Here is a 12,655-nt window from a genome sequence, read left to right on the forward strand (position 1 = left end):
ATAGCCTTTGTATATTATGAATTGTTATAAAGTCCTGGCCTTCAAATGATCAATTATAGCAATGTAATAATTCACTTAAGTCACGCTTTTCAGAAACTTTTTTTTTTATCATACAAAGCTGAATATGCCAAAATATGTACCCATCTCCAAAATACACATAGATGTGCATTTCTTAGATTTTCTGTTAGCGGGAGCTAACCTTTACTGTTTTGTCAATCGGTGACGTTTCTGTCTGTGAGTGTTTGACAGAACCAGTAAAGCCCAGCTCACACTGAGAAAAAAATATAGAAATGCAGAAACCTGGTAGATAATAATTCATACATTGTTTCTGTAATATATTCGGGTTCTTATCTGATACTTTACGTGAAGGAGCGATCCGGACACCGATGTTGACGCTTCTGTTTTAATGGTAACCAAGACAACATAACGTAAAGTCGCAACCTTACATGTGAGCACGCCTATTAGTATAACCCCACTAACTAGAACCAGCATCAATACATAATAAATATGAATATATAACAGTTTATATTTCATATTATTTAAAATAAAAACTTTCAGCATTCTAATTTAGGAGGTAAAGACGGCAGGGACTTCACTATTGTTACAAGACTCCACCAGTCTCAAACCTGGATTTGTTTAAGTATATATATGAATTTGAGACAATCATTACTCCAGATTTTTTGAAAGATCTGCTGCAATATAAATTTTTGTGGATTAATCAGTAAAATCTTTCCCTTCCATAGTGTCACCACCAGATGTGCCGTGTGACCCGATGAAGGTGAAGCTCCTCAGCCTCTTCCAGACCTGCCGGACTTTCACCAGGACTTGGTGATGGCACTGAGCTCCAGAAGTTCTGGTTTGGGCTTGTGCAGGCTCACACGCCATCAACGTCTAGTCGGTCTCTGTTCTGAAATAAAGTCACTTAAAAATTCATTACTTCTGAAGCTCATTGATTCTCAGGCATTACCTGCATCTGCTGAGATTTTTTTTTTTTTTTTTTGGAGAATGACTGTTTTGAAGTTTCTGATATGGGCGCTGGTTCTGTAGCTGTTTTTTTTTATTAAATTCCTCATCTAGCACTGGGCTCCTCAACTCCAGACCTTGGGGGCCAGCGACTTGTAGATGTGTCCCTGATCCAACACACCTGACTCTAATAGCTGAATCACTTCCTCAGTGCAGTCATTTTCTCCATGGTAACATCCTCATTACTTGACTCAGGGGTGTTGAGGCAGAGACACATCTAACAGCTGCAGGACACCGGCCCTCTATGCCTGGATTTGAGGACCACTGATCCGGCTGGTAGTTTACTTTTGTGAAGTCATTAACTGCAACAAGCTTGAATTGCATAAAGATCACCTCTGTCCTACTCAAAGTCACTGGTATAGTTTGGATAGAGCTCTGACATGATAAAGAAGGCTGGTTCTGTTCTGGGGACGACTGTGGAGACTATGGTGTGAAGAAAGATTCTTCATAAAATCAAGAAAGTTATGGACAAACCTGAGCATCCTCTTCATGAGACTGTTTTGAGAAAACGAAGTGTCTTCAGTCAGAGGCTTCTTCAGATTCCCTGGAATACAGACTGCACCAGAGATCTTCCCTGCCAGCACCCATCAAGCATCTTTCAATAACTCTTTAAAGAATCTGAATTAATGAGCTACTGTACAACATCATTTAATTCCCCTTTGTGATAAAGTATGCAAATGCATTTGTGAGTGGAGCAGCAGAAAGGTTGCACCATGAAAAGCTTTCCAAATCACGTGGCGCACGTAGAAACAGTTTTGGTGGAGGTGTGTGTCGCCATCTGCCTAACTGAAAAAACACAGATCGTCATCATTGGAGGCTATTTCAATGCAGAGTGATCCTGAGATGAGGCTCTGCAACCAAAGGCAATCCTCTCTTCCTTTTCATCAGACTATCCTTCAGGATGTCAGAGCTCAGCCCACAGAGGCAGGGAGAACAGAAAGACCTTCAGAAATGTAAAATGGAGGAGACTGCCTGCAGTCCTGATGTTAATCACTCTGGTGTCAGTTTGCACATGCCAGAATGAACAGCACAAACACATTGGCTGATGTGAGTAGGTCAAACACTTGTTGAGGTATGGTATGCCAAGCTAATGACCAGGAGGGGTAGCAGGCCCTTGTGGTTGTGTGGGTTCCCAAACACTCCTGAACCGCCGTGTGCGTTACGACAATTTTCACTGAATATCAATCATCCAATCCAATAAACAATAAAAATAATAATCAACAGACAAATGAGCTGTGTGGGACTAACAGAGAAAACCCTATCCACAAATCCATTTTCCTTTCAAAGGAACACAATTTAAAGGGACATGAACAAGCTAAGAGGATAGGATTCATTACCGAGAAGCATTGTTACAACAAAGACATAACGAACCAGGAGTTAGACTCACCCCTCATGCCTCTCGTTGCTCCTTCATGCACCTCCATGTAATCACTCTTGAATGCATTGAGTCTTTAATTTGACAGTAATGTCTCATTCTGACGATGTACATAGCAAAATCTGAAACAAACCGTTTACCCTGTTGAACGAACGGGAAGAAACCGCCAACAGGATCATGACTCAGTGCCATGGCAGTCAAGCATTTTTGGTCATGCTCCACTGGCTGATGGTGGAGCATACTGACAAAACTCAACCATGTCAGACTGGTTCTGGGTCTTCTACAGAAAGGACACCAATAGTTTCTTTTGATTGGTTGGTTTGAATGATTTTTTATGTGAAATTACTTTTAAAGGGCCACTATGATTCCTTGAACAAGCTACAGTATAGTATAATGTTCTGTGGACTATGCAAACCACATTCATTAAATTTAATACAGAAAATCATTCTCAGATATTGAGATTTCACCCAACCAGTTCTGTCTGTTTTTGAGGTCATTAAGAAATGCTCTGTTTTAGAACCACGTCATGATTATTCTATTTTCCTTTTTTCCTATTTTCCTCGAGGTCTGGGGTAACAACTTAAGTAGGAAGCCCCAGACTTCTCTGTCCCAGCCACTTGTTCCAGCTCCTACAGGGGAATCCCAAGGCATTCCAGAAGAAACATAGTCTCTCCAGCATGTCCTGGGTCTTCCCTTGGGCCTCCTCCCAGTGGGACGTGCCTGGAACACCTCGCCAGGGAGGCATCCAGGAGGCATCTTAAGTAGATACCAGAGTCACCTCAACTGGTTTCTCTCAACATGGAGGAGCAGCGGCTCTACTCTGAGTCCCTCCCAGATGACTGAGCTTCTCAACCCATCTCTAAGGGAGAGTCCTACAGAGAAAACTCATTTTGGCCGCTTGTATCCTTGACCTCGTTCTTTCGGTCATGACCCAAAGCTCCTGAAGATAGATGAGGGTAGGAACAGAATTGTGACACAATAGTTTAGATGTTTTTGAAACAGGCTGTTTTTCACACACCAGGAGAACATTTACTTATTCTTGGACTGTTTCTACAAGCAGGAAATACCCAAATGGAAGTTCAGAAACATGCAAAAAGTGAATTTTGCATAATAGTGGAGCTTTAAATGGATCAGTTACTGGATCAGACCTCTTGTTTAAAGTGATTTCCAATGAGACAAGCAATAATATGTGAAGGTACATCGGTAATTCCAAATATAGCCATGTTCCATCCATCAACAGGCTTTGGGACATTTGCCTTCATCTCATCTGCATGACACTGTTAACAATCACATGCTATCATTCTAAGAACATACATAGGAGGACAAGCATTCACAGACATGGAGTCTCATTCATAAGACATCGTGTAGGAACTATACGAAAAGGGTACTAATGCCTTAAGGCCAAAAATGGCAGATGCCAAAAAGAATCCAGATTTATAAAACCATGTGCATGCAAACCAGAAAGCAATTTTCCCTTTATGAAGCCCAGCTGCACCTCAACATTTGGGTACAAGGTGCACACCAGAAAGCACCTTGTACATATTAACAAATAAAATGTGACAAGGTGTGAGGCAGTCAGACTGAACAAGTAAATACAATGGCACTGGTGCATAATTCTGTGTGATGGATTGGCGTGGCTAGGAGACCTTGGTAAGGGGAACACCAGGAAGGAAATTCAAATTTTTGGGGCCTGATAGACTATAATGAGCGCTCACAACTGTGACTACCAAAACAGGAGGTGTTTTTACTATTCACATCATTCACCAACATATTTCTGCCTCAGTGAAATTGTGTGTCTTTACCTTTGACCCCATGGTTTCCTCTTTTTTTTGGAGTACACCATTTTCGGCATTTGGCTGTACATAAACGTTTAGCATAGATCCTACACAATGCTTCCTCAATGAGAGCCCTGGTGATTCAGTAGGAGTCGGTACCTGTCTGGAGAAGTCATCCACTGACTAAATGTCGTTGCATCTGAGAAGCAGTTCAATATAAAAACAGACAAACAAAAAAATACTAATGACCATTTCAGATTTTTAAATGTTATGTTTAGTGATTTTTAAGACCAACAGTGTTTAACATAAAATACTCCTGAGTGAGCATTTGACTTGTTGTGTCTAGTAATATTGTAAAACTTTATAATGTCTTATTCACTTTCCAATCATTTTCACAAGTTACAAAATACAAACACTGCTTATGACAATAAACTGACCAAATCTTTGTTCAAACCAGGTGAAGTTTGAGTTCAAACTTACTTGCGTCAACATGATGGTCTGAGGATTCAGGATGTTCTCGCAGTCAGCATGGCTTCATCTCTTCTGTTTCAGGGCTGTTGTTTATGGAACCTGGAAAACTAGGCACAGTGCTGCCACCTAGAGGACAGAGGTGCACTAACATGTATGTAAGTTTGTGTTGGAAGTGGCTTTCACACTATTTGATGAATAGATTCAAAGCATGAGAAGGAGCTGAATTTAACTCAGTCAGATCAACAGGATCCGAGGTAGGAGAAGAAGCTGTTGGTGATGTAGTGAGAAGATGGAGGAGACGTCCTGGAGGTGGTGGGGTAGGGCCGCTGGAGACATTCTGAAAGAAAAAAAAACATAAAGTGAGGAAAAAACTGCTAGCAGTGACAGGGGAACAGAGGATGGAATTATTTTTTTGATAGTTTAGGAGAATGGAACAAACTGCAGACTACGATCAATGATCAAAGTTCAACTCCAGCTACCTCAACTGGAGAGGTAGTCACTCCTCACAAACCGAAAACAGAGCAGAGAAATGGTCTAAAGAGAGAGAAATATAGTCATCTATGTTCACAGCTGCAGCTGCTGCACTAAATGTGTTTTCAACTTAAAGTCAGCTGCAAAATCAAGAGAAAACTTATTGAGGCAAAAGGGAAAATTCCAAAAGCTTCACAGGTTAAGAATTATGCACACACATTCCAGTCTTATACATTTTGTCCTTTTTCTGTCATAGTGTAGTCGTTGGCTGAGATGTTTTGCCTTGTATCTGTAACAGACCTTAACAGATAAGATTAGAACTCGTGTAATTATTTTTATGAGAACAAATCTTTTAAAACACTCTTATAAATTCTTATGTGTAGATGCACAAAGATGAAATTCTCAGACATTTTGGTTTATAAGGAGGCAACATTTATTCACACCAAAACATTCTGATTTACAAAACATTCTGATTTACACACCACGGATCGTTTCACACGCATCTACCTACGAGGTTCACAACGTTTTACAAGGCTACAAAACCGTCCGACTCCCGTCTGATTTACAAGAAGAAAATATGCATACCTGCAATTTGTGCCCATAAAATATCAATAATAGATTTTAACAAAGAAGCTCCTTTAGATAGGAAGCTAAAGGAGCATCTGGTGAAAACTTGCAGGTCTGTGGTTGTTTGAACTGAACTCCACTCCACAGAACATTACAATTTAAATCCTGGAACTGATGTGTGTAATCCTTACTGATTTAAAACAATACAAGACAGAAACACCAGTTTCTATACAGTAAAGTAAGGTATTTATACAGTGTATGTAAACGTGTGGTATCAACTGAAAAATATAACAGTTAGTCTGTTCTCCACTGCTTTACTTAGGGGAAGTAAAACAGGCACAGAAGGAAACTAATTAATTATGCTCATTAAAAGTGGGCAGTGATAATACAAAGCACAGCTCAGCATGGACAGGAACAGGTTCTGCCTCCAGATTTAGAAGTAAAGCCGCTAATCACCTAGCTAAAGGGGTTAAGAAGCACAGCACCAGCTGCCCCACCCCCACAATACTCATTCCTCCATATGGACAAATTCAAAACTAAGCCTTCAGTCTGCTCAGACATGTTTCAATACAAGGTTCTGAAATGCTACTTGTTGATCTAAAATCACGGCGCGCCTCGGAGAATACACACAAAACTATAAAAGCTGCACACACAAGCACTGATCTAACATTTGTCTTTTTCACACAAACCATAAAATTGAAAATCAGACTGTAAACAAACTAAATGTGTTTCATTTTAGATCATTTAAGTGAACTACCTCTTACCGACATGACACAGGTAAACGTGTTTTTTCTGCACTCGCTTGTTGGATAGATGTCTGTTTAGCAACATGGACTAACCCAAGGATTAACCAGCAAACAGAACGCTGAAGAGGAGGTCGAATATGAAAAAAGTGGAACAACTTCCACTCTGCTTTCCAGTCCAAACCAGTCTAACGTAGTGGCCCTTCACAGGAACCAGCCCAGAACCAGAAGATCAACACTTAGCAGGATGAGTTCACTAATTAGATCCTGATCTGCTTCTGACCGAGTAGATTTCAAACTGAGGAGGAAGCCGCCAGCCGGGATCTGTAACTTCCTGTAACAGAAGTCATTTAGCAGCTGGAAAGGCTCCAAGCTGATTTCTATGATGGCAACAGGAAAACAGAAGCACAAAGTGAAATGAATCAAAGCAAAATGTGCAATGATGAGGAGATGAGCAGATTATCACTGTGAAGCAACAACTGTTTTGTTCTGATCAAATAAATGTTAACCGTTTGAAACTGAGAAATCACTGCAATCTGGATGCTCCACATTTACAACTAAAGCCTTCTCCAGAGCCGAGAGCGTCGCTTCTGCACTCCAGCTGAAACGGGTCACATCTGCATTGCTGCGACGAAACATGGATATTAACTGAATCCACAGTTTTCCACCATAACATGAAAATTAAGTTTGGGAGATCAGATTAACTTTAAAAGTGAACAGGCTATTAAACTAGACAGGGTGAAGTGCTGCTGCTGCTCTGTGACTGTGAGAAACACAGTTTTTATGTCAGAACTGATGTTTTATTGTTTTTAGGGGAATCCTGTAAATTTTGTGTGGAAAAAAAACAGGGCAAAAAAATCAAAAGTGCACAGAATTTAGTGAGTAAAATTTTCCACAGATGTCACCTACCTTTATCTTACTGTATAGACCTTAAACTTGAATTTTTTACTAGATTCTATTTTACTGGTGTTCTTTTAATGCTCTGACAGACAGAACTATAATAATAATAATAATAATAATAATAATAATAATAATAATAATAATAATAATAATATGTTATAAATAAATGTATCAAGCAGCTCATTTTTCTATCTACTTCTTGCAACGCCTGAACGTTGTACTAACGGACCGGTCAGATACCAGATGCTGTGACACCTGAACCAGATTAAACCTGAAAACAAAGCTTTTAATTTCATTTTATCAAAAGTGAACTATTATTTATCATGAACTTTTACCTATCACTGTTCTCCTTAACTTAGTTTCATCTTCACATTTGATGCTGTGGTGTGTTTTGTAATCTGGATTAATAAAATAAACAAGACGAACTTACTCTGACCCAATAAATGTGTTATAATTAGTTAGCATGTACTCACCTTCAGCCAGCTGCAGTCCGCAGGCAGACGTGGACGTTCCCGTTTGAGCTGAGCTCCTGCTGGAGCTGCTGGAGCTGCAGCTCCTCGTCTCACCCTCCAGACGGCTTCTTTAAAACGTGCTTTGACCTGCTTGTGTGTGTTTATTCAGTGGCTGTCAGCAGGGGGCAGCATAAAGAGCAACACTCTTCTACAAGATGGCAGCTGCTTTAATTGACGGTCCCAGCTCTCAAGTAGCTTAGACAAACACGGATTCCCAAAGTTTCATTAATAGCTGACTCGTGAAGCACATTGACAATGAGGTTCATGTAACTGTTTGCTTAGTGGCTCCATTAACTGAACCTGAATCATAATTTAGACTGGGAACAGTGTTTCACCCAGACCCAACGCTGACATTCACCTCTGCACTGGCTGCAGATTTGTACTGTTTTCTTCACACACTCATCTTTTAGCGTTTTATTGCACCTGCACCAAACTTCCAGCATCTTCTTATTCAGTATTTGTTTTAAATATCACCTTCATCCTCCAGCCCAGGATTGTTGGCCTTTAGATTATTTGCTTCACCTCGGCTGCTTGTAATAGTTTACGCCAAGTTTTTTTTTTTTTTTGTGCATTTAAAGTCCTTTAAATAATGAATAGATGTTCCTGATTTTATTAAATTTAAAATATATTTCGCATTGTGATAGAATCATACATGTGCCAAGGAGCAACATCTCCTTTCCAGTCATTTTTGCATCTCACAACATTTATCAGAAATTTTTGATCAAGCTCCAGATGTGTTTACTGGGGAATACAAAACCGTCTGGAAAGCTGACTTTATATTTTCTGATCTGGTTAGCTATTATTTTACTGGAAACATAAAAAGAGGGGGGACAAAATATGATGTGTTCAAAGTTTTATTACAAAACATTAAAAACAACTCTACATGCTCAAGTACATAAAGTATCCGAGATGAAATTTGATATTTTAATCTTTAAAGAAACGCAAACAAAAGAAACAATCAGCAGTAATCCCAGTCAATCCTCTTGACGAATCCATATTAGTAACGCACATTTAAAGCACAAACAGCAAACCTGTAGTGTTGCCAGATCGACATAAACTATTGTCTTAAATATTATGGAAAAAAAGAAACATATTGGTGCATGCTGACAGTGATGATGATAAATCTCTCTCAGGTCTTCGTCAAGAAGTCATGGTGTGAAGTTGATCTGCTTTGATTTACTGTGGAGAAGACAGAGACAGAGATCAGACATCGTACTGCAGCACCTTCATGCAGAGAACAAAGGACTTCCAAATTCACCTCTAACTTCTTATCAGTGTTTTCTAGTCACTGATAGATATAGTGCATTTATTTATATAATACTGGACTTTATGGGCTTACATCCTCATCCTTATCAGAGCAGGTTCCACAGATACAGCCGAACAGTCCGTTGATCATCTGGAAGGCACAGAGGACGGCCTCCAGGGCGGCGGCCACCAGCAGAGTGGAGAACAACCCCAAGTTGAATTCAACCACATTCTCTGGTATCAAACACCTGTCCCAACTGTCCTTGTCTCCCAGGTAGTCTCCAGAACTAAAAGGAAGAAAATTATCATTGTCACAAAAGAGGAAAATAGCAAACTATTTAAAACATAATTATTAAATGAACCCTCCTCTCACAGTAGTTTCAGGTAAAACTACATACCTGCCCATGAATGGTCTTCCCCATGTTTCAATTTCAGTGCCATTGTCTGCCCTATATCTACAAACTGGCCCATTTTGAAGACCCACAGCTGCAACGGCCAAACTGTAAATGGCTCCCGCCACACCAAGCGCAGCAAACCCAATGGACAGGAACATCTACACACAGAACAACACGAGGCAAGATTAGATTATGGCTCTATAGTCATAAAACTAAAGGCATGGCACACAGCACAAAGATTGTCCTAACAGTAACGTCTTCATTTTAGATCTGAATAGTACTGTCAGTACAATTGATGACAATACAGTCATTCAAACGTTTGGACTGATGGAACCCACAGAAGCCCAGATGAGTACAGGAGCAGCCAGCTGGGCTTGAAGTGAGTTGATCATTTAAAACTCCACACTGGGAGCCGTCCAAGCATTTATTTCATCTTAATAAAGTCAAATGAACTGATGACTCCACTCCACTGGCATGGTTGCCAGTGGAGTGGCAGTGGAGTGATTGCCTAGCTTAATACAGCTTGTGTGCTTTAAAACTGCTGACAGGCTTCCCCTCAGGCATTAGGCTACTTCGTTAGATCGGACCGGTTCCAGTACAGGTTGTAATTCATGCATTACTGTGGCACTGAATCAGCTTTGAACTGCATTAGTTTGTTATAACAAATGTCCTGAAGTCTCGATGCTTATAAAAGGACACCAGATAAATTTCCTTTTCAGTTAATTTCTTCTTCATATTTTGAGGTTCTGGTTAAAGATGGCTCCTGGTTAACTTCATTTACTGAACCAGAGAGCTAAACTGTAGCATGTTGACCAGTTTGTACAAAAACAATATGCATAATTGTATTGCGATGCAAATCCTTTGATTTTCATGTTTCAATCACAACAAACATTTTTAACATGGCTTTTAAATGTCATTTGCCAAAATGACTTATGGGCAACATTTTGGTGGTAAAGAGTAAAAGATGCTGGTTTCATTCCTTATTGGCTGATTGAACTCTAGTGGTAGAATCAGAAGAGTTAAGCTCTTTGATATTGGTGGTCTGACTAAAGGAAGTTAAAACTATTTAATATTTAATGATTCATTTGCAGATTGAACCATCAGATCCTGATGACCCAAATACCAAATTTTTATCCCAAATGAAAAAATTAAATCACGTGTTTCAGAAAATGGCTTAACAAGCATCAACGTTCACTTGCTGATATAACAGAGTTATAGTATTAATAGATCATCTTAGGTCAACTTTTCCCACCATGCAGCCTGGCCCTTATCACTGCTGATCAACTGAGTTAATTAATGCCAAAGGTACGACTCACCCCACAGCGGTTGGCGCAGCAGCTCTTTGTACTTGTCAGATGAATGTGAATGGCAGGAATAAGGATCTTTAAGATGAAAAAAGACAAGAGGGCACAGGGGGAGAAACGTCAGAGTTATGTGATGTCTACCTGTCCAAACACTGAGCTGTGAAAAATTCACATTGTAACCAAAAAATAGAGAAATTACTACAAAAAAACTGCAGGGAGCCTGAACAAATGTTTAAAGGTTATACATTCATTTTCAGTTTGAAGATATTTTTGTTAGTGCAGCTCTGCAAATCTGTCGTTTATCAAAGGAGTGCCGTTACCAGCGGTTACCGTGTGTCTTTAAATTACACCATAAAGTAGTTTTATGGCTCATAGTTAGACTACCGCCAGTTTTTTGACTAGCTGGATTTTGCTTGATAATCCTCTCAAACAAAAGAAAAATCAGTAAAAAAGGCGTTAATATCTTTAAATCCCTTTGTTAACAATAAAAGGATCAATTATTTAAAAGAAAATCTGTGATGTGGTCCCAAGAGACTGAAAGCTGAGCATGTCAAGAAAAAGAAAAAGGCAGGAATATTCCCGATAATCAAGTTCTCCTTATTTGGCTTGTATCAAACCATCAAAGCATGATTCCTGTAGGCCTACCTGACTAAAGAAACATTCTGTCATAAAGGTAAACCACACTGCTCTGCCCGTCATTCCTCGGCTCAAATAAAAAATAAAAATAAACATTCCATAGCAGGTAATCTGCAGAGGTCTACTCACCATGATTCCTCCTCCAATAAAGCCTCCCATATATTTCACTTCGTCTGTGAGCCTTGGGTCACTTTCGCTGTCTGAACCTGCATACTCGGTACTGAAGTCAGGGAAGAAGAGCATGATGTTGCAGATGACTGACACCAGAGCCAGGACATAGAGAGGGACGGCAATAAACTTGGAGCATGCCCCTGTGCACATTTTGCCTGCTGGATGGAGAAGCTGTCCTTAAACAGAAGAAATCAGTTGCTTTGTACAGATCCGGTTGATCATTAAATTCCAAACTGCTTCAGTGATCAGATGCAACTGGTGGAAATTGATGAGATGCTTATATATGTTACTAAGGGTGGAGCAGTTAAAGGTGGAGCAACAGGAGATAAGGACATACAAGTTAATTATCATCTGAATTATGATCTAGTCTGTAATTTGTCTGATTGTGTGGGTGGAAATAAGTTTCCATTAAAAATATGGCTTGTTAGGCACAATAATTCAGCGTCTTAGAGTCACAGAATAAAATAAATAAATAAAACACTCCACGCTGTCCATGTGTTAGAAGCTGTTAATTAATAATACGCTTTGAATATCAGAGCTTCATTCTTTGGTGGTGGTAATTTTGAGTTGTGGATGTTCAATAATTTTTTTTTTTTACCCCTCCAGGGGTCTTTTTTGTGGGCTCTAGTGTCCCTTATATGATAGTAGGCTGACAGGAAACTGGGAAGGAAAGGGGGGAAGACATGCGGCAAACGTCGTCGGGTCCGGGAGTCGAACCCGCGACGGCGGCGTCGAGGACTCAAGGCCTCCAAATGTGGGTCGTGCTAACCACTACACCACCACGGCACGCCCAATGTTTAATAATTTTGACAGGTTTTGATGCTTAATATTTTTAGTTATGCGGTTTGTGCAATGATCAGTGGTGATCTCAGAATGGCTGAGTCAGAGCTATAAACCACTATCTGTCATCAGAATGACAAGTCACTGATAGAGACCAACCCTGTCCTATCCTATCAGTGCCGATGATGGTGTTTATTTATCTTATCAATCGATGGACTTTAGCCACACATTGTACAACATTGTAATCCCTTAATAGATAAAAATAGTGCCCAAGTATACATCAGAAG

At 39.9% G+C, this 12,655-nt stretch overlaps 1 protein-coding gene across 1 annotated transcript; it reads right to left on the minus strand.

The window, feature by feature from the left end:
- Positions 1 to 8,675: 8,675 nt before the first annotated feature.
- tm4sf5 (transmembrane 4 L six family member 5) lies at positions 8,676 to 11,850 on the minus strand. The gene is made up of 5 exons (XM_005807923.2): positions 11,547 to 11,850; positions 10,794 to 10,859; positions 9,481 to 9,635; positions 9,177 to 9,369; positions 8,676 to 9,016 (listed from the first exon to the last, which is right to left on the minus strand). Exons 1-5 carry the CDS (start codon positions 11,736 to 11,738, stop codon positions 9,014 to 9,016), a joined length of 609 nt encoding a protein of 202 aa, XP_005807980.1. The 5' UTR covers positions 11,739 to 11,850; the 3' UTR covers positions 8,676 to 9,013.
- Between the last annotated feature and the right edge of the window lie 805 nt (positions 11,851 to 12,655).

This window comes from Xiphophorus maculatus, chromosome 14 (genome assembly GCF_002775205.1).
Source record: "Xiphophorus maculatus strain JP 163 A chromosome 14, X_maculatus-5.0-male, whole genome shotgun sequence".
NCBI lineage: Eukaryota > Metazoa > Chordata > Actinopteri > Cyprinodontiformes > Poeciliidae > Xiphophorus > Xiphophorus maculatus.